Source organism: Scyliorhinus torazame, chromosome 1, assembly GCF_047496885.1.
Source record: "Scyliorhinus torazame isolate Kashiwa2021f chromosome 1, sScyTor2.1, whole genome shotgun sequence".
NCBI lineage: Eukaryota > Metazoa > Chordata > Chondrichthyes > Carcharhiniformes > Scyliorhinidae > Scyliorhinus > Scyliorhinus torazame.
The window spans coordinates 264,250,955-264,274,258 of NC_092707.1; the positions used below are offsets into that span (position 1 = coordinate 264,250,955).

The 23,304-nt window shown below is 45.4% G+C and overlaps 1 protein-coding gene across 4 annotated transcripts in view; it reads left to right on the forward strand.

Moving 5' to 3' along the window:
- Positions 1-23,304, forward strand: part of kiz (kizuna centrosomal protein) — a 342,742-nt gene that overhangs the window by 119,989 nt on the left and 199,449 nt on the right. For all 4 annotated transcript variants that reach the window (XM_072505712.1, XM_072505702.1, XM_072505723.1 and 1 more), the window contains one exon: positions 5,011-5,659. In XM_072505712.1, the coding sequence (XP_072361813.1) occupies positions 5,011-5,659 (649 nt within the window). The remainder of the gene's footprint in view (positions 1-5,010; positions 5,660-23,304) is intronic.

Below are 23,304 nucleotides of genomic sequence, written 5' to 3' on the forward strand. Positions count from 1 at the left end.
ACTCTTCAGAGAGAGCACTGCAAGACTCTTCAGAGAGAGCACTGCAAGACTCTTCAGAGAGAGCACTGCAAGACTCTTCAGAGAGAGCACTGCAAGACTCCACAGAGAGAGCACTGCAAGACTCCACAGAGAGAGCACTGAATGACTCCACAGAGAGAGCACTGAATGACTCCACAGAGAGAGCACTGCACAGCTCCACAGAGAGAGCACTGCACAGCTCCACAGAGAGAGCGATGACAGACCCAACAGAGAGATCGTTGACAGACTCCGGAAATGGAAGCAATGAAAGACGCCAGTGAAAGAACAAGAAGAAGACTGCACAGGTCTAGCTTATTTGAACAACAACAAGAAGACTATGAATGTCTACACACTGTCTTTGCGAATAGTGACTAGGTGATCACAATTAGCATACAAGATGTGCAGGACCACAGTGACACTGACAGATCTCAGATCGACTGCACAAAAGAACATGGCAATCAAAGTGAAACAATAAATGAACCAATTGAGATCACATTTACTCTAAACAACCTACAAGAAAATGAAATCTTGGAGAAGTTCACTCCAGAAAAGGAGCATGAAGAAATCAAACATACATCAGATCAACCAGAAATGACTGATGTCACCAAGATCAATGAAACATCAGATCATTCAAATGAACTTGACATCATAAGTGCAAAGAAACATCAAATAATACAAAGGACAATGATACTAAAAAGTTTGAAAATTACTCAAACAATCCAGACGGAGCAGTTATTGAGCACAACAACAGAAACTACAAAACAACGAACTGTACACAATGGTACGTCTCTGAAACTGAAGGACAACTTAACAGCAATGTCACGAAGAACAGAACATTGTTCAGACAAAACAAGTGTCATGCCAATGAATTTCATGGGCTGGATTCTCCAAAAATGGGCCTATGTCCCTACACATGCATAGAAACACTGGCGTTTCACTCCAGACTTTCCTGAACAAAATATGGAGCAATTCACTTACCTGCAGGGGAGGATGGCAGGGACCCAGGGAGCTTCACGCAGCTTTGGCTGCGGATACAGGCCTCTGCACTTCTGGTTCCATGTTCGCGCATGCGCACGGCGGCAGCCTCCAGAGGCTGCGCCGAACGGGATGACGGACTTAGCCAGCGGACCTGGACCAACAAACAAGGTGCCACCGATCTGCCCCGTGCTTCTCCACCTGACCCACCCGATTGCCGCCCCGGCTGCCGATAAGGCCCCCCACCCCCCCGGTACTTGATCCCCCCGCTCCCCACCAGGGCGGCCGCGGCTGAGACCCGACCGACCAGACGTGGTTAGAACCATGCCATCGGGACTTCGGCCGGTCGGGACCGGAGTATCGCTGGGAGGGCTTCTGGCAATTGCCCCCCCAGCCCCGCCGCGTCCCCAGAGAATCACTCGGACGCTAATTATGAGGTGTGGCTGGGGGGCCATTGCCTGAGGCCCTCCCAGCGACACTCCGCTCCTGACCTGGCCCAATTCGGGCGTAAACGTCGATTCTCCGCCCCCGCGCCAAGCGTGATTTCGGTGCGTGGCTGCGGAGAATCCAGCCCCATGAATTCGTATTTACTCCACGACAAAAAAGAAAACCAGTTTTTAAGGCAGATGGGATACAAAACCTATACCACAAGCACAGAAAAAAGACCAGGTCAGACAACAATAGTGGTTCAACCAGTCGAAGACATGATGACTTGTTGGTACTTCAACACACCATGAGTGAAGACTAAGGATAATCCCAATTTGTCAATCGTACTTGTTGAACCTTTTCCTTATTGATTTTTCACTATGTTTCAAAGTTATATACATATCATGTATTGTAATAATATTATACATTTTTTCCTTTATACAGAGAAAAGAAATGTTGAAAAAAGGAGGATGTAATGATATGTATATAGGTACACCAGTGAAGGGTTAATTATTACATCTCGGTATAATTCAAACACTAGAGGGTACCACCAGTTCCCAGTATAAATACATGCCTCAGGGAATGCTGGGTAGTCAGTTCAGTGTTAGAGGAAAGGGATTGATCACAGCTCAGGGAGTAAAATAGATTAGAGAGAAGTATCACGAGAACATCATTAGTTAATATTAGATTATAGATTATTGCATTAATAGTTATAGCTCTGTAGAGTGTGCAAACTCTATTTAATTTAATTGTTATTCAATAAATAAATTTTGCTTCAAGTTAGAGATTGGTGGTTTCTTTATCATCACGCCATCAGACCATTCTGGATCACGAGGCAAAGAGTAACGACATATTATCACAAAGTGATATATAACACTAGCCACAGTCTAATTTGGGGATAGCAGAATTGGTTAAAGAAACAAAGAATTTCTACCTGATTTGCCTCTGTAAAAATTGATTCTGCCTCTTTGTGACTAAATGTGAGATGCATTGGTAACATGAATATGCAAATATGGGTGATCACATCACTGGTATGATAGGTGCATCCCAGGACCAGAGTTTCAGTGCCAACTTCTGGAATGGGAACAGCTTGAGATATGAGAACGCAGGATTGTTGTCCTTTTTGCAATCTTTAAGTCTTCCAGATCAGCTTATGCTGAGAGAATGTCTTTCAAACGTAGTTGCATCTCAGACTTCAGGAGAACCAACCAACTAAGTTTAATACTACTGCTTCAAGTATATGCTTGGTAGAGATAACATTTGAGGCTATGGGCCAAGTGCTGGCAAATGGGATTAGGATTGGCAGATCAGGTGCCTTTCATGCGGAGGTGCAGATTCGATGGGCCGAAGGGCTTTTCTGCACTGTATTTTTCTGTGATTCTGTGAAAGCTTGCATAGACGTTCATCCTGATTCCTTAGCTTGCCTCTTCCGATCTCTACTTGTCTTTATTGTACTGAATCCCTTCTGATCTCTGACCTTTTTGCTGGCTGGCCTTTGCCCTTCTTTACTGTCTTCATATGTTCCAGTATAAAGTGTTGTTGAAAGAGGTGAGAGGTAAAATAGAACAGTAATCGTGGGGAGACAAGATAAAAGTGAAGGGAGAAGCATGAAGTGTGTAAAAAGGAGGGAAGGAAGAGGGTGATGAAAAGGGAAAGAGAGGCAGAAGCACACTTCATTTCATAGTCACACCTTCTCTCAGGCCATCACTCTCCGCCACCTCATTTTTGGTGAGGCCAGATAAAATAAGTTTGTACTTTGGAACTTAGCCTTGGAATGTTTGGAACTATTGGTAGAACATTGCACATTCGCACAAATTTGTCTCAAACAAACAAACTCCAAATTCAGCTTGCTGTGGTGCAGGGAATAGGGAAAGAATAAACCCAGAGGCAATGGGGAAAGGGAGAGAGAAACTATCCTGGTTGGGAGCAAGGGACTTCATTCAGGTGAGTGAATAGGAGAAAGAGAGAGAAAGGCATAGTTCCAGAGGCAATGGGGAAAGGGAGAGAGAAACTATCCTGGTTGGGAGCAAGGGACTTTATTCAGGTGAGTGAATAGGAGAAAGAGAGAGAAAGGCATAGTTGAACAGGTTACGAGAATCAAAAGTTGAAATGCAGTGGAGTGAATCAGTTGGCCAAGTGGGATTTTGGTTTCTCTGGCTGCTAATAAGTTTCTGTTTGGGCTGTGCTGGCCCACGTTATTCAAAAAAAATCACATGCTCTGACTGAGCAATGCCATGGAAGTTTCAGTATCAGTTTTAAAATTAATGCGACAAAGTTAATTAGATGAAGATGCAAAGTAAAATGGGTAAATCTGTTACGTTGTATCAGCCATGTCTCTTGCCACTCAATGGTCTACTTTTCCATACTTCACTACTCACTTTGTGCCCATCCATACCACTTGCTGGGAGCATAGATCATTTCTTTTTTTTTCATTTAAGAATATTGTATTTGCATAATGTATTGTGTGGGGCAGGGCTAATTTTCCCCTTTCCATTCACTCTACAGAACTGCTTCCTCAATTATTACTGTTCTGAAAATAGTATGTTGCAATAATTTGCCACTACTGATCTGAGATTTTATACTTATGGTTTAATGTGATGAGGGATATCAATCATTTATAAATCGACAGTTTGGAAAGATATTGTCATGTTCCCAGTATGACCGCTAATACCAGCGATTATATTCTGATTATTTATTGGTACACTTTCTTCTCTTTGAGGACAACAAAAAAAATGAGTGTGAGTGCAAATGAGGTAAATGTACTTGTCAGGGTGTATTAAAATATCTGTGGCTATTTAGTTATAGGTCCACCCCATGATTTCCATTTTTAATGCTTATTAATTGACTTTTATAACATCACAAATGGCTCACAAAAGTGGAATTTGCTCACAAAAAGACATATTGTTGTTCACTTTAAAGTATCACGTTACAAATGAAGGAAAACTTTATTTTGTTATATTTTGTACCACATTTACATAAATGAAATACTCAGCAGCAGGGCATTAACCATAAGATTTATTGCATTTATGAGTGGAGCCTATTTATTATCATCATATATAATTGTAAAGGATTTGCCATTCTGTGTTATAAAATGTTATCAGATCTTATTGAAAATGAAATATTTTCAGGGCGGCACAGTGGTGCAGTGCTTAGCTCTGCTGCCTCACGGCGCCAAGGACCCAGGTTCGATCTCGGCCCGGGCCACTATCCGTGTGGAGTTTGCACATTCTCCCTGTGTCTGCGTGGGTCTCACCCCCACATCCCAAAGGATGTGCATGATAGGTGGATTGGCCACGCTAAATTGTCCCTTAATTGGAAAAATAAAAATAAAAGAAAATTAAATATTTTCTGTTTGTATTTATATTTGGAGACTAGCCCAGAATGGTATTGAAAGATCTATTTATTGTGGTATAAAAATATGTTTCAATGGATGTTTTGCATGTGATTATACCATATTTCTTTGCTGTCAGTTGAAGAGAAAATATTTCCCAGAATAATTTTATACATAAGGTGTTTGTTGAATGTTCCGAGTATACAAATGAAATCAAATGATATTGCTTGCAAGGTAATATTTGTTGTGTTCTTTTTCAGACAAGGAATTCATCAAGACAAACGGATACAGATGTTGGAAAAGATCTGTCAAAGGCATTATCTAATAATGCCACTTGTATTCTGGACCAACAAGAATCAAGGACCTCAAATACATGTTTGAGTCCACAACAAAAATATCAACAGCACGTGGAGAGCTTTACATCTTCTCAGCCAAACAGGCAGACAGCATCAATGACAGCAATGCACAGTAATTCTGTGATGGACAACTTAAAGTCGCCCATGTCAAGCAAGGGAAGGCAAGACTTCCACAATGTTTCTGACATAAAGACAGGACTCCAAACCAGTGAAGTAATGCCATTCACTCCCATAATCTCGTCAAAAATTGAAAGACATCGCTATGAAGTGATAGAAAGTAATAGGTGCATTAGAGCAAATAGTTCAGCTTGCATTCAGGAATTACCCGTCCCTGTGACTCAGTTAGAGCCCATTAAGGAAGAGCTGACACAAGGCACTGTGCGGAATGATTTTAAGACTTGCCTGACAGTTGAAGTGAATCGTCACAAAAGCGTTATTGTGAGTGAACATGCACCTGATCAGTTTCAGAGGCTGCCCATGGACGCATTCCAAGACAGTGTGTGTTCAGGAGGTTTCGACATGAACATAAAGGAAAACAACATTTCTCAATGCGGTAATACTTTGTTATTTTTGGTCAAAGTGCACTGCTGCTGTAAGAATTTCTCTTTTGTGTACATCGTACTTTCTTTAGAATATCACAGAAATGCCAATTTTATCTTAATTGAAATATTGCAAATTTTTATTATTTTAATAGTAAAAATCAATGCAAAATTTGTCATCTTATATCTTGAATGTAGAAATTGGTTCTCAAAGGTTAGATTAGATATTCTAATTTTCATCACTATGATCTAAAAGGCCTCTGATCTAGTGTGATCCTCAAAAAGACATCTGTTATGACACAGAGCAACCTTGCTTAAAATGTAATTCCAACATACGAATTGGGAACAAGAGTAGGCTATTTGGCCCCTCAAGCCTACTCCACCATTCAATATGATCGTGGCTGATATGATGGTAATCTCCCACCTACCACCGATAACCTTTCACCCCTATGCTTATCAAGAATCTCTGCCTTAAAAATATTCAAAGACTGCTTCCACGGCACTTTGAAGGAAGAGAGCTCTAAAGATTCACGACCCTCTGAGAGAAAAAGAATCTCCTCATCTCTGTCTTAAATGAGGAACCTCTTATTTTTAAACAGTGATTCCTAGTTCCAAATTATTCCACAAGAGGAAACATCCTCTCCGCATCCACCCTGTCAAGATCCTCTCAGGATCAACATTTATAACATTTACTTAAAAGTAGTGGCTGGTTTGAATGATAACATGTGTGGAGTTTCTTTGCACACCCAACCATCCTGTTGTTTTTAGTTGACAAAATAAGTTACTTCCTAAAATTTATGTTACTAGTGAAGAGTAGCGACAACTGTTGAATAATCCACCCAGAGACATTGAACAGAGCTAGTCTATTAGTCTAAAGGATTGTCTTTCTCAATGTGTAAATAAGATTACTTTTCAGAAGCTGTTGTTCTCAAATCCATTTAAACACACAGCTCGTCTGAGATTACAGCAAGTTTATCTATGATTTAAGGGTCCAGGTTTAATCCCTCTCTGCTCTATTTTAAGTGAGGAGGAAGAACACAAGGGATTAGAGTTTGATGAGCATAGAGTGCTTGAAGGGTTGTATAGATGGAGGAACATACAGAGGTAGGGAGGGGCAAGACCATGGAGGAATTTAAACACTGAGGATGAGAATGTTAAAATTGAGGCATTGGTGTTCCCAGAGTTGATATGGATCAGTGAACATGGGTAAACAGGACCTATTGGTTCAGACACAGGTGGCAGAGATTTGGATGAGCTCATGTTTATTGGCGGGAGGGCGCGGGTGGTGAGGAGGTGGAATATGGAGGCCAGCCAAGGAAATAACAAAACAAATCAGATAGACTCGGGTTGGCGAAAGAAGGATGATGCCCTGGAGGTGGAAGTAGGTAGCCTTTGAGATGGAAAGAATATGGGATCAGAATACAGAATGTTAGCTCAAGAATAAATAGGACAGAAGGTTGCAGGCACTCTGGTTCAGTCTGAGGTAGTGGCCAGGTCGGATTTGGAATTGATGCTGAAGGTTCAAAGTTTAATGATGAGATACCAGAGAAGCCAATGGCTTTGGTGTTCCTAAGGCTTAATTAGAGGAAATTGTGGTTCATCCAGGATTGGATGTCTGGCAACAAAGGCGCTAGACAGTTTGAGAGAAGTGGTGGTGGTGTAGAGCTGGGTGCCAGCAGTCTTTCTGTGGAACCTGACAGCATGATGATGCCATCAAGAACAGCATGTAGCAATTGCAGGGTGAAAAAAATAAATTCCTAATTGAGAGGATATGTGATCAAAAGCTTAGGTCAGAGTTAACTCGGATGCTGAATCTGCAAAGTCTCATTCAGATACAGTTGAGTAGCTTGCAAATAAATTGATGTCACGGCTCATTATGGCTACTTTGGTGACATATTGATAGACAACTACAAAATTGCATACCAGCAAGATGTTGATACCTTGATAAGAAATAAAGGAAGCAAATTGGCAAATTAAAAATAGTATAATTTATAGACATCGGCACTTGTAGTTTAGCCTACTGTTCACAATCTGAGGCAGCGGATTGTTTGAGAGTCACTTTCACAGCCATATGATAAAGAACTGGTTCTCAAACATTTTTGTTTGAAGAACCCTTTTTCAAATCAATTAGTGATTATGGACACCTAATTTAAATTGTAATGCTATACAATACTCAATAGAAAACTGCTGCATTTTTAGGCTGTTTTATTAATGCTTTTAAGAGAGCAGGTAATTAAGTAGTTGGGGGTCGGTTAGCTCAGTTAGCTGAACAGCTGGTTCATGAAGCGCAGCAACGGGGTTCAATTCCCTTACCGGCTGAACTTATCCATGAAGGCCCCACCTTGGATTGAATTGGATTGGATTGGATTTGTTTATTGTCACGTGTACCGAGGTACAGTGAAAAGTATTTTTCTGCGAGCAGCTCAACAGATCATTAAGTACATGAGAAGAAAAGGGAATAAAAGAAAATACATAATAGAACATATACAATGTAACTACATAAGCACTGGCATCTGATGAAGCATACAGGGTGTAGTGTTAATGAAATCAGTCCATAAGAGGGTCATTTAGGAGTCTGGTGACAGTGGGGAAGAAGCTGTTTTTGAGTCTGTTCGTGCGTGTTCTCAGACTTCTGTATCTCCTGCCCGATGGAAGAAGTTGGAAGAGTGAGTAAGCCGGGTGGGAGGGATCTTTGATTATACTGCCCGCTTTCCCCAGACAACGGGAGGTGTAGATTGAGTCAATGGATGGGAGGCAGGTTCATGTGATGGACTGGGTGGTGTTCACGAGTCTCTGAAGTTTCTTGCGGTCCTGGGCCGAGCAGTTGCCATACCAGACTGTGATGCAGCCTGATAGGATGCTTTCTATGGTGCATCTGTAAAAGTTGGTAAGAGTCAATGTGGACATGCTGAATTTCCTTAGTTTCCTGAGGAAGTATAGGCGCTGTTGTGCTTTCTTGGTGGTAGCGTCGACGTGGGTGGCCCAGGACAGATTTTTGGAGATGTGCACCCCTAGGAATTTGAAACTGCTAACCATCTCCACCTCGGCCCTGTTGATGCTGACAGGGGTGTGTACAGTACTTTGCTTCCTGCCCCTCGCTTGAGGTGTGGTAACCCTCAGATTAAATCACCACCAGTCAACTCTCTCTCAAAAGGGGAAAGCAGCCTATGATCCTCGAGGACTATGACGACTTCCATTTCCTTTCAATCAAGTAGCAATTTTAAGACTATTTAACTAATGTAGACAATAATGAGACAGACGAGAATAGGATTTTTCAAAGTGCCGGGTGCGACCTGTGGATGGGTCTCAGGTGGGTATCGGGAGGGTCGCGGAGCGATCGGTTGCGCCATTCTCGTGGTGGCTGCGATTGCAAAACGGTTGCTATGCGCTTTTAAATAGAACAATTGGGACCGCAATCACCTTTCAAATTAAAGAAAATTAAGTGTGTGCAGTCTTCTGGCCAGGAGCAGCAGCAGAGAGCAGGTCACTTGATATCAAGCGCTTTGTATGTGCCTGCTTTTGATGCCAAATCACAGAGCAGAATTGCTTCCATTTTCTAGCTGCTGGCAAGAAGATTGTGAAGATCGATCATTTTCTTAAAAGTAAGAGACGGTCAGAGACACTAATACACTGTGTATCTACTGGCCAGAATCTCACAGCTGAATCTGCTGGAGAGAACCTCTCAGTAGAGTCCAGGGCAGGACAGTGTAATGTTAGCTCTGCACAGAGCTCCAGGGCCTCTGGTTAACAGATGACAAAGAGGAAACTTAACTCGGGAACAAAGCAGTAGAAAGATTTCTTGAGGTATGGTTTTGCCAATTATGCCTATGCAAATAGGGATTCAAAGCTCCTGTGGGTTAAATGTAGGGAAGTGCTGGCAAATGAGAGGAGAAATTTCAGATTTTGAAAGGGAAGTGGTGGATGAAAAATTCCTTTTGAGGTTGAGACCCCAGTTATTAACTTATAGCTGACTCCAAATTAAAAGACCATGCTGCTGTACCTGACCTGTGATATCACATTAAGAACATAGAAGTGCATGAGGCTGTCAGCATTCTGGAGTAGCATCTCCCAGGAGTATCCAGTGCAGAATAAAACAAGCATTTTGTTGCTATTGCCTTCACGACGACCTACATGTGCGAGGCTGGATTTTCCATTTTCATAAAGACGAAGACGGCAAAGGTTAACTGGCTGAAGTCTGCATCTGAAAGCGCATTGCCCACTTCCCCTTTGAACCTGATCATGTGAGATCACGAGGACCAAGCAGGCGCCCCTTTCACATTAAAGATAAGCAAATGTGGCATGTGTCGCGAAGGTCGGCTGGCATGGGTCCCGAAGGTCGGCCGATTAGCAAAAGTGGGTCCTGGGAAAAAAGTTTGAAAAACACTGGACTAGACAAACCAGAGATAAAGGATCAATGTGGCTTCCACTAACATTCTAATACATGACAACTGCATTGTGTTTAATATGGTTAAAGATTACCTGTTAATGGCATATACCTACAATCAATTCACAGATCACATCCAATGCAACAGCTATTGGTCAAATCAGATTAACAGCAGGCACGCCACATTTAGATCTTTTACAGGCTCAATGCGGATTTATTTTTGAAAAGCTTTCCCATATACTGTTATAGGCGAGGCGTTTTCAGAACCCCAAAATGTATCATGGAGTTCAACCAACCTCTCCCTTTAATGGATTTGTTGCTTTTCCGAGCATACGGCTTTTTCCCTAGGTGTGGTATTACAATTATGGACACGTGGGTTTTTAAACATAAAACTCTGTTTATTCCATGAACTCAACTTAACATCTTAAATAAACATTGGATCTCTTAACACCCCTTACTTCAAAGATAACTCAGAAAATATTGCAACAGTAAATAATTCCTTAAAATGTTCCTTCAAACTTCCAAGAGACTTAACACCTTTAAACAAAATCACATCAGTTTAAAGGCTTCCCTATTATAAATTTAAATCACCCAAATGATCCAGAGATGGTCTTTTATGGCAGACATCCAGTTCACTGTAAAACACAGACACGCACCCAGTTCTTTTCAAAACTGAAACCAAAATGGCTGAACCGAGCTGAGCTCCACCCACTCTATGACATCACTGTTTTCTTAAAGGTACATTGCTTAAACATCCATGTCTTAAAGGTACCCACACATGACAATACAGATAAGTTTCCTTCCATCCAATTCTTCTTCAGAGTATTCATGTGAAAATGGCATTCTCGGGAGTATTTCACAGACCTAGGCAAACCCAGCCTAGATTCTGAGTGTTATTTAATCATTCAAGAAATTTACATTGTTGCAACAAAGTGACTTATTTTTTATTTTATTTTTTATTTTTTTATTAATATGTTTATTCAAAGTTTTTCCAACAACAGTTTTCAACCAATTACACCCCCCCCCCCGTAACAGAAAAGAAAAAGAGAAAAGAACAGAACAGAACATAAGCATATCAATCAAACATAATACAGAACTTATACAATGGGTTTCTCCTGCACATATTAACCGTCCCATATGCTCTTTTTTTTTTTACAAGTACCCCTAGGAAACCCCCCCCCCCCCCCCAAAGAGACAACCGCCCCCCGGGTTGCTGCTGCTGCTGACCGACCTTCTAATGCTCCGTGAGATAGTCTAGTAACGGTTGCCACCGCCTGAAGAACCCCTGCGCAGACCCTCTCAAGGCAAACTTTATCCTCTCCAGCTTAATGAACCCTGCCATGTCATTTATCCACGCTTCCACACTGGGGGGGCTTCACGTCCTTCCACATGAGCAAGATCCTCCGCCGGGCTACCAGGGATGCAAAGGCCAGAATACCGGCCTCTTTCGCCTCCTGCACTCCCGGCTCGTCTGCCACCCCAAATAATGCCAGCCCCCAACTTGGCTTGACCTGGACTTTCACCACTTTGGACATAGTCTTCGCGAAACCCCTCCAGAACCCATCCAGTGCTGGGCACGACCAGAACATGTGGCCGTGATTCGCCGGGCTTCCCGAGCACCTCCCGCATCTGTCCTCCATCCCAAAGAACCTACTCAGCCTCGCCCCTGTCATATGCGCTCTGTGAATAACCTTAAACTGTATCAGGCTGAGCCTGGCACACGAGGAAGAGGAGTTAACCCTACTCAGGGCATCAGCCCATAGCCCTTCAGCTCCTCTACCGAAGCCTCTTCCTCTTCTTTCATTTCCTGATATATCGTCGAAACCTTGCCTTCTCCGACCCATACACCCAAAATCACCCTGTCCTGAATCCCCTGTGCCGGGAGCAGCGGGAATTCCCTCACCTGCCGCCTCACAAAAGCCTTCACTTGCATTTACCTGAACGCATTTCCCGGGGGTAACCCAAACTTCTCCTCCAGCGCCCGCCCCTAGGCTCGCAAACGTCCCGTCTATAAACAGGTCCCCCATCCTTCTGATCCCTGCCTGATGCCAGCTGCCGATGGACCCCCGTCCATCCTTCCTGGGAAGAACCGATGGTTCTCCCGGATCGGGGACCACACCGAGGTTCCCATCTCACTCCTATGTCGTCTCCACTGACCCCAGATCTTTAGCGTTGCCGTCACCACCGGACTCGTGGTGTACCTTGTCGGCGAGAGCGGCAGCGGTGCCGTCACCAGCGCCCTCAGGCTCGTTCCTTTGCAGGACAACAAAGTGACTTATTTAAGTACAACAAATTGACAGCTTTTCCATGAATACAAGAATTAAACCAACAAGAGATTAACGTAACCGGAAAATACTGGAAATGTCCAGAAGACCAGGCAACATTTTAATGTTGCTTGCTCACTGCATGATTCCAAATTGAATGCATCCGAGTTTCAGATTAGCAGCTGGCCTCCCGCCTGCCCTCGCCTCCCACTGAAAGTAAATATGAGTGTCACCGCTGAAAACCATGGCAGTCGAGGTGCCCATCACCATGAAGATGTTGGGCTGTATTCTCCGCAGCCATGCACCGAAATCGCGTTTAGCGTGGGGGTGGAGAATCCACTTTTACGCCCGAATTGGGCCCGGTACCGCCACCTCGATTTAATCACTCGGGCACGATTTATGAGGCGCGGCCATTGCCAGAGACCTTTCCAGCGATGCTCCGGTCCCGACCGGCCGAGTTCCCGACAGCGTGGTTCTAACCACGTCTGGCCCGTCGGGACTCAGGCCGCGGCCGCCCTTGTGGGCGGCCGGAGTGGCGATCGAGAGGTTAGATGGAGTGGCGCGGGGCAGATTGTTGGGACCTTGTTTCTTGAATCAGGTCTGCCGGCTGAGTCTGCCATCGCGTTCGGCGCGGCGGCTGCCGTGCGCATGCGCGGACTCGGAATCGGAAGTGCGAGGCCCTGTATCCGCAGCTAAAGCTGCAAGAAAGCTCCAGGTCCTTGCCAGCCCCCTGCAGGTAGATGAATAGCTCTTAATTTTTTTAAGGAAAGTCTGGCATGGAATGGCAGCGTTTTAACGCCAGCTTGGGGCCATAGCCCCATTTTTGGAGAATCCAGTCCGTTGAGTCTTTGGGAATTTCTAGAGTCGGCCTCTTACCAGCAACTTATCAGAGACTAACACTAACACTAGCCAAGTGGGTGGCTTGCATTTTATTCCTCCTTTCCTTTTCTCTCTTCTGTTTCTCTCCCTCCCCCTCTCTCTCTCCTGCTAGGGAGATTATTTTGTTGAACCCTTGGAAAGCCTCCCCTGAAGCCCAGAGGTCCACAGATTCCAGTCTGAGTACCCTTGGTACATAACAACTGTGGGTGAATTTACACAGGCTGACTTTTCATTTCTATAATTCAGAACATTCTTTGCAGTCATGGTTATGAAAGTAAATGAAACATGATTGTAATTGCAGTGGCAAGCAGGTTACATAACCTGCCAAAGCAAATGTACATACACATCTAGCTTGGTTATTCCAGTGTTTGAACAATTGCATATTCTTTCCATCAGGTGGCACTGCAGTTAAATTTGTACTGAAATTAGATAAAATGCAAGCAAATGCTGTCAGTCAGAATGCATACTCTGTGAGACTTATTTGTTGTCCAAGGTATGCCATTTTTAAAATGGACCAGAAAGCTATGAGCCTTATGCTATATTGAGTGGCACAGTGATTAGCACTGCTGCCTCACAGCTCCAAGGACCTAGGTTTGATTCCGGCCTTGAGTGACTGTGTGGAGTTTGCACATTCTCCCCTTGTCTGTGTGGGTTTCCTCTGAGTGCTCCGGTTTTCTTCCACAGTCCAAATATGTGCAGTGGATGTTAGGTGGATTGACCATGATCAATGCATGGAGTTATGGGGATATGGGGGGGAGCTGGGCATAAGTAGGCTGCTCTTTTGGAGGGTTAGTGCAGACTCGGATCGAGTGGCCTCCTTCTGCACTGTAGAAATCCTATGAAAACCACTCATTTTGCATAGTGACCGTAGGAAATTAATGTCCATATTTGAACGCAGCCAATATTGAATCCGAAACCTCTTGCCTTTAAAGGCTACTTAAGATTTCCTGATGCAGTGATCTTGCAATGAGCATTCAATGTGAATGCCACAATTTATTATTAATAATAATAATCACTTATTGTCACAAGTAGGCTTCAATGAAGTTACTGTGAAAAGCCCTAGTCGCCATATTATGGCACCTGTTTGGGGAGGCCGGTACGGGAATTGAACCCGCGCTGCTGGCCTTGTTCTGCATTACAAGCCAGCTATTTAGCCCAGTGTGTTAAACCAGCCCCAGTATCCCATATATCCCTCTTATGTTTAGTTATCCTGCCCTCTAATTCCACTTGAATTGAATTTTGCACTAGGCCTTGACTTGAAGTGGCAGTCGAGTAGCATGGAAATCCAGTGAGCTGATTGCTGTTGGGAGCTTATAGTTGAAACATAGATCTAAGGATCCAGGCTCCAACCTGTTCTTTTGGGAGGAAGGATACATAGCATCACCAGTGATCCATGCCACAGCTTTTCGCCATAAATAATTGGGTAAGAACCAGAAGGTTGTACATTTTGCCAATAACATGAAGATTGGAGGCATGACTAGTTGTGTGGACGGGAACAGGAAGCCACAAAGGGACATTGATCATTAAGTGGGCAGAACTATGGCAGATTGCAGTTGAATCTGAGCAAATATGGGGTCATCCACTTTGGAATTGAGAAACACAAATTGGAAAATTTTCTAAACAGTGACCAGCAGCTGCAGTGGAACAAAAGTATTAGATGCCCATGTACATAGTCACTTAAAACGAGCACACATACAAAAAGCAATCAGAAAGGCGAACTTGTATCTGAAGGGTTTGAATATATAAGTGAGTATGTTCTGTTTATTTACTCGAACCCCATCTGTGTACTGTGGTCTGTTTTGGGCACCCCAAATAGGAAAGTGATTTTTGGCCTTGGAGAGTCATCAGAATGCTACTGGAGCTTGTAGTGTCAAATTATAAGGGCAGGTTGCATAAACAGAATTTAAATTATTTTAAGTTTAAAAGATTAAGGGGATCTAACAGTGGTGTTTAAACATGAAAAAGGATTTGTTAAGGTAGGTGGAGAAACTGCTGATGGTCTAAAAATTAGAGGCAGGCCATTTTGGATTGAATTTAAAAAACTTTTATTTCATTTACAGGATAGTGATAATTTGGAACTCTTGCAAATAGATATAAAAACATATGAATTAGGAGCAGGAGTTAGGCCATTTGGCCCTTCAAGCCAGCCCCACCATTCAATGTTATGGCTGATCTGATTGTGGCTTCAACTCCACTTTCCTGTCTGCCCTCTACACCCTGCTGATATAATGTTCCTAAAGAACTGTTAGTGCAAAGCATTGGGAAGGCTACTGTTGGAATACTATGTACAGCTTTGACAACCCCTCCCCCTCTTATGGAAAGAATATTGGAGTCAAGAGTGCAACTCAAATGATACCAGGATGAAAGGATATTGTTCTGATGAGAGATCTGATGAAGTAGAGATATATTCAGTCGATCACAGAAGGTTAAGGGGGGGTCCGAGAGAAGTGTTGAAATATTAATTGAATTTTTAAAAAATCGAAGAATTATTTATTGGTCAGTGAATTGGTAACAATGGGTCATACATTTAGAAGCATAAAAGGTAAGGTTAGAAGCAATGTTTTCATGCAAGGGGTTATTAGGATATGGAGTGCACTACCACAAGTGCCTATTGAAGCTGAGTCAATCATGACATTTCATCTGAAATTAGATGAACATTTGAGGAAGAAAGATATTGACGGTTATGGAGAAAGAGCAGAAAAATAGTGTTTGATACCTCTGATGTGGAACTGGGAAAGGCAAAGACATAATGAGTCTAATAGACTCCCTTTTCTGCTGAAATCTTTAAGATTGTATAAGTACAATGAACAAATGCTAAATTGCCACTGACCTGGTTGCCATCTGACAAGCTACCCCTGTTTTAAGTGTTGTTTACTGTGCCTATACAAATGGCAGCTACTCATGACTGGGATTTAACTGACCACCTGAGTTGTGATTTATCAGGAGGCAGATATTGGGCGGAATTTACAGGCTGTTGACGCCGGCGGGATATTTCAGTCCCATCAACAGCAGACAGGTTTCGCAGCACGAGGGGTGCAGTCAACGGGAAATCCTGCTGACAACGGCGGGACCAGAAAATTCCACTGGCGGGTCGGCTCAGCCGCCGAAAAACACATCGCGGGTTGCTCAGTAAATCCCACCCATTGTTTAGTCCACACTGAAAATTGGCTTCACTGGATACATTTTCAAGCTAAAATCTTTTTGTATTAGTGATAGTGTCAGTGATATCAAAGCTGTGGAACAGATATTTTCTGTTTCGTGCACCCAGGGCGGAATTCTCCCAAGAAATAACTAAGTGTCATTTTGGGCAGGAAAGCCAGTGCGAATTGAGTTGGCTGCTCGGCGCAATTCCCATTGCAATCCACCCACACGTGGTCATTTCTTTTGGAGCTGGGGTAAAAGCTGCTGAAAACATTATGTGTGGGAACCAAAGATGCCAGCATGGGCGGCTTCATGGAGATCGGAGCCTCATTTCTAAAGGGTGTCCCGATCTCAAAGTGAGAGTGCAGGGCCCCAACCCCTCGCAACAACATTGCAGGCATCTGGACTTCAGTGCCTCCTCCCAACACCATCCATGCCAACATCAACCCCCCCTCCCCCCCCTCCCAATCTAACTTCAGGCCCAGCCCCCTTCACACGTGACATCAGACCCCACCCACCATTCGCTGGCATCTGCACATCCTCTCAGGGGAGTGACACCTCACAATGGGGTGGCCTCATGCCCCGCCCCATTCAGGCCCCACCCCTTTCAGGCCCTACCTCTTGCAGTGTCAATCTGCAGTGCAAAGGCACACTGCCCCGCAATGTCCTCAAACACTTGTGAGCTCCAAAAGCCTCTGATTTCCCCGGCATGGTCAATACATCTGGTCTCCGGTAGTGGAGGCCAGTACTGACTCCCACTGTCTAATGTGTTAAGTAAGTTGGTTCAACGTTGACTGCAACTGGATGCGGTGAAACTAGAAACAGGCTTCTGACACAGGAGATGGTCCAACACTGTTTTATTGAACTTCCTGATTGCTGTACATAGTCTGCTGTGAGTTGACACTCTATCAATCTAACTGATAACCGCCTACTGGCTTCACCAGACTAACTCTCTACCTCATGGTGATATCAATTCATTGCCCTGCATTCTGTTAACTCCTTTAGCTGTGCTCACTGGCTTGTGCACTCTTATTATCTCAGTAGCTGTGTCCTGTAGAGAGAGGGAGAGTCTTAATGCCCTGTGTGCTGTATAGTGGTGGTGTCCTGTCTGGTGATGGTTGTTAGGTGTAGTGTGTGTTCATTGGTTATCCTGTGTGTCAATCACTGCCTGTCTGCATCTCATTATATACATGAGTGGATATTATGACACTGTCCTCATGCTGAGCTAGCCGTGGGGGAGAATACCGGGAGCCGGGAGAATCCAGCTTTAAACGGATGCAGGAGGCTGGATTCTCCCGTCCGCCGCATCACATTTCTATTTCACCCCGCCAGCGGGGATGCTCCATTACACCGGCCGGAAAATGGGGTTTCCCATTGTGGGGCAGCCCCACGCCATCGACAAACCCCCGGGCTGCCAGCAAAATGGAGCATCCCACCGGCGGAGAATCCAGCCCAGGATATTTAAATCATAATTACAATATGCAGATTTTGTTCACACCCCCACTGGGCATCACCTATAGCGGGCCAGGAACATTGCGCTCTGTTCAGCACCCAAACCAGAGCCCATTTAGGAGCACTTTCTATCTTAAGGGCAGCACGGTAGCATTGTGGATAGCACAATTGCTTCACAGCTCCAGGGTCCCAGGTTCGATTCCGGCTTGGGTAACTGTGTGGAGTCTGCACATCATCCTCCCCGTGTGTGCGTGGGTTTCCTCCGGGTGCTCCGGTTTCCTCCCACAGTCCAAAGATGTGCAGGTTAGGTGGATTGGCCATGATAAATTGTCCTTAGTGTCCAAAATTGCCCTTAGTGTTGGGTGGGGTTACTGGGTTATGGGGATAGGGTGGAGGTGTTGACCTTGGGTCGGGTTCTCTTTCCAAGAGCCGGTGCAGACTCGATGGGCCGATTGGCCTCCTTCTGCACTGTAAATTCTATCTTCAGTTCTGTAGAAGGATAATTTAGATCTGAAACGTTTCTCTCCACAGATGCTGTCAGACCTGTTGAGTTTACCGAGCATTTTCTGTTTTTGTTACATAAATGAGAGCTGTGCTGTATTTGGTGGAAAGGACTGGCATCTTACAAGTCCTCCGATGATAAGAATGGACTGGAAACCTCTAGTAATCCTATATGCAGTAATATTTGTTGGCACAGATGGACTGAAGTCAGTATTGTAGTTTTGCATCATTGCCTTGTATGGACCATTGCTAATCACCAAATACATTTTTAGGCAAACATCCCCCACCTTTTCTCAACCCCCCCCCCCCCCCCCCCCCCCCCCCGCCGGAGAGCCCCATAACTAATACTTTTTCTTCTCTAATCGCAGTAAGTCATACAGGTCACCCAACCAAGCCGCTACCCCCGGTGGCGATGCTGATCACCACTCCAGTAAAATTCGCTTTAGGCTGTACTGTTAAGATAACAGATTTGCACACTTGTTTTGGTGTTGCCGGTGATGTGAAGTCTGCTCCAATGCATAAATGAGAAAAATAACAGCTCTGTAAACCAAAACAAATGCTGCATTTGTTTGAGTAGAAGCTGTTCCACAATACAAATCAGCATACAGAGTCCCTACGGTGCAGAAGGAGGCCTTTCAGCCAATCAGGTCTGCACTGACCTTCTGATTGAGCACCCTATCTAGGCCCACTTCCCCGCTCTATCCCCATAACTCCACCTAACGTCCACATCTTTGGACACTAAGGAGGCAATTTAGCATGGCCAATCCACATAGCCTGCACATCTTTGGTCATTTTTGGACTGTGGGAGTAAACCAGAACACCTGGAGGAAATCCACACAGATACTGGAAGAACATGCAAACTCCACACAGTCACTTAGGCTGGAATTGAACCCAGGTCCCTGGCGTTGTGAGAAGCAGTGCTAACCACTGTGACCCCGTGCCTTTATTAAGTACTAGTGGATATCCCAAGTTGCTCATGTTGAGTTGAAGCATTTGTTGTGTTATGCCATGTAGCCTATAATATTTATCACGGTTCCTGATTTGCGGTGGTTCAATAAGTCAGATTTATATTTCCCAGTGAGATTGCGCAAACATGTGGCCGTAGTTGGCCGTGCCTTCCTGGCATCGTTCAAATCTGTGCAAATTTTTTCTGGCAGTCTACCGGGAACCCATTGGGTCCTGCCGCATTCCCCGCCTGCAAGGAGCTGATACTCTCCATGATCTCTCCCAGTCCTATTGGTGCTTCCAGCTCCTCCAGTCTATTGGCCCCACAACTGGCATGTCCAGTCCATTGAGGAACCGTTTCATCTCTGCATCCCCGTCGGGGGGCTCGGAGGTGTACAGCCTTCAGTAGAAGGTCTTGAATGCTCGGTTGACATCTTTTTGCTCGGTTACCAGCCTGTCTCTGCTATTTTGTACCTGAGCTAGTTCTCTCATGACTGCCTGCTTTCTCAGCTGGTGAGCCAGTAGGGGACCAGCCTTTTACCCGTGGTCGTAGAAGGTCTCCCGTATCTGAAGGAGTTGGTGCACTGCTTTCCTGGTGGATAGCAGGTTAAAGTCCATCTGTAGCTTTTTCCTCTCCGCCAGAAGCTCTACAGTCGACGTCTCAGAGTACTTTCTGTTGACCTCCAGAATGGAGTCGATCAGTTGTTGCCTGGCCACCCTCTTTCCCCTGTCACTACATACGTGCCGTGTAGCTATAATCTCTCCTCTAATCCCCACATTCAGTGCCTACCAGAACATCGCAGGTGAGATCTCCTCATTCTGGTTATTTGTAATGTACTCGCCTACGGCTTGTGATATTTTCTGGCAGAAGCCCTTTTCGGCCTGTAGGTCCGTGTCCAACCTCCACATGGGGCGTAGGGCACGGCCCGTCTCCAACCTCACATTTATGTAATGTGGAGCCTGGCCAGAGATCACTATCGTGGAGTATTCCGCCCTTACTATTCCTGCAAGCACCATTTCCCCACTGCAAAGAAGTCTATTCCTGAGTACGCTTTGTGCACCGACAAAAAGAATGAGAATTCCTTCTCACCGGGCTGTAGGGACCACCAAGGGTCCACCACCCCCATCTGTTCTATGAATGTTCCCAGCTCCCTAGCCATGCCCGTCCTTTTCCCAGATCTGGTGTTCTGTCTCCGGTACACAGTTGAAGTTGCCCCCATTATCAGGCGGTGCGTATCAATGTCGGTGATTTCCACCATGATCTTCTTTATGAAATCCATGTCATCCCAGTTGGGCGCGTACACATTTACCAGGACTACGGGTGCCCCATTAAGGACACCGCTGACCGTGACGTACCGTCCCTCTTGGTCTGTAACCGTCCTTGTCATCGCTAATCTCTTCCTCTTATTAATCAGTATGGATACTCCCCTAGCCCTTGTCCCATAGCATGAATGGTACGCCTGTCCCACCCAGCCCTTCCTTACCCGCAGTTGGTCCTTCTCCCTCAGGTGTGTCTCCTGCAGGAAGACTCTGTCGGGCTTCAAACTTCTTCGGTGGGCGAAGACTCTGGATCTTTTCACTGGTCCGTTAAGTCCCCTGATACTGGAACCTCCGGTGGTGGTCATGGAGTGAGTGGTTGCATATTTGGCAGCTCCCGCTCAGAGTGGTCTTTGTGTGGCTTTACGCTGGTTTGTAGCAGGACGTTTGTAAGAAAAAGGTGCAGAAGTGAGAGCAGAAGAGAGTGACCCCTAGTTTATGGCGCTGCGATCCAGAAGTGCCCGGAAAAGAACAAACTAGTTGGCCATGGCAAGTGAGGAGCGGACAACGCATGCAGGGATGGCGGATGGGCAGGGTTCGGCCCTGCCGGCTCAGTGGTCAATGGGCCAGTAGATGACCTTCTTGAATGAGAAGTTCACCCAAAAGTGGAAGGAAAGTTTAGAGGACCTGACCCGGGCTGTGTGGAGATGTGACTGGCAGCCCAGGGACAGGCGATCCAGAGGTTGGAGGAGCTGGCGGGGGAGTATGGGGAGCAGTCCACCTCGATGGCAGCAGAGATGGGACTGATGCGAGCCAGCAGAAGCGACTGCTAGATAAAGTGGAGGACCTGGAGAACCGTTCTCGCAGGCAGAACATCTGGATTGTGGGTTTGCCGGAGGGAATCGAAGGAACGGATGCGGGTGCGTATGTTGGGAAGATGCTGGAGAAGCTGCTTGGGGAAGGTGCATTTGATTAGCCATTGGAGGTGGACCAGGCTCACAGGGCACTGATGCACAAGCCCCAGGGGGGGGGGGGGGGGGGGGAGCCATCGAGGGTGATGGTGGTACGATTGCACCGGTTCCTGGATAAGGAACATATCATGAGGTAGGCCAGGCAGACGAGGCAATGCACCTGGGAAGGCGTCGGGATTTGGGTGTACCAGGACCTGGGGGTAGAGCTCGCGAGGAGGAGGGCAAGCTTTAATAAGGTCAAGTCGGCCCTGTACCAGAAGGGCATTAGGTTTGGTCTACTGTACCCGGCTCGCCTATGGGTGACCTATGGGGGCTGGGAGCTGTACTTTGTCCCGGCAGAGGAGTCAGCGGACTTCATGAAGGAGACTGGACTGGCAGGAGAAGGAGGACCTTGAACTTTGATTGAGGAGAACTGAAGTGCATGTATTGCACTGTGAAAAGCTTTGGGCTTTTGTTGTCTAGCTTTCTTCTTTTTTTTACCGTTTTTCTGTTCTGTTTGGGGTTAGGCTGGGTTACAGTTCTTTGTTAAGGGATGAGGGATGGGTCGCTGTGTTCGGATCTTGGGAGGGATTGTTTTTTTCTTTTTACTTCTTACCTTTGTTTTGACTGCAATAAGAGCGGGGGGAGGGGAATCAGTGGGGGTAGGATCCGAGTCGCCATGGGCTAGTTCAATCTGCCAGGCTAGCTGGGCGGCCTAGTTCACAAAGCAAAGTGGGGGGTGAGCTGAAGATCGTTGTGAGGGGGGGGGGTGGGAGTGGGCGTGTTGGGGGATTTTACTGCTGACGGGGAGGGGACTTTCAAAGTGGAGGCGGAGGAGGGTTGATGACGGTGATTGTCTGAGGCCGGGCCAGCAGAGGTGGAGGCATGGGCCAAAGACTGGCCTAGAAGAGGTTATGGTTGCGGCAGAGGAAGGGGGCGGGGTGCCCCCCGACCAGGCTGGTCATGTGGACTGTTCGAGGACTGAATGGGCCAGTCAAAAGGGCCCGTGTGTTCGTGCACTTGAGGTAACTAAAGGTGGACGTGGCCATGTTGCAGGAGACATATTTGAAGATAGGGGATCAGATTAGGTTGAGGAATGGATGGGTTGGGAAGGCGTTTCATTTGGGATTAGACTTTAAAATGAGGGGGGTGGCAATGTTGGTCAATAAACGGGTGGCGTTCAAGATGGGGAAGATAGAGGCGGACCGGGGGGGGCGGGGTAGAAATGTTATGGTTAGTGGGAAGTTGGAGGGAATGGCCGTGAAATATATATGCCCCGAACTGGGATGACGTTGAGTTCGTGAGACGGGTACTGGGGAAGATCCCAGACCTAGATTCACATTTACCGATTATGGGGGGAGATTTCCGTACGATCCTAGATCCAAGGTTGGACGGGTCAAATTCTGGGTCTGGAAAGGTATCAGCTCTGGCGAAGGAGCTCCGTGGGTTCATGGAGTGCATCCGTCGATCCGTGGAGATTTGGGAGGCCAAGGAGTAAGGAGATTTTGTTCTACTCCCATGTGCATAAGGTGTATTCCCGGATATACTTTTTTCTTATGGATAAGATGCTATTGGCTGGGGTGGTAGATGCTGAATATTTTTTAAAAATATATTTTATTGAAAATCTTTGGCCAACCATCACCGTACATTGTGTATCCTTCACACAGTAATATAACAGTACAAATAACAATGGCCTGTTTTATAAACAAAAAATAAATAATATATAACAAAAACGAAAACTAAAACTAAATGGCAACTGCCTTGTCTCAGATATACACTCCAAAAATATGATTTAACAGTCCAATATACAATTATTTATAACAACAACCTATACATATTATACATATATATTAATAACCCTAAGAGTCCTTCTGGTTCCTCCCCCC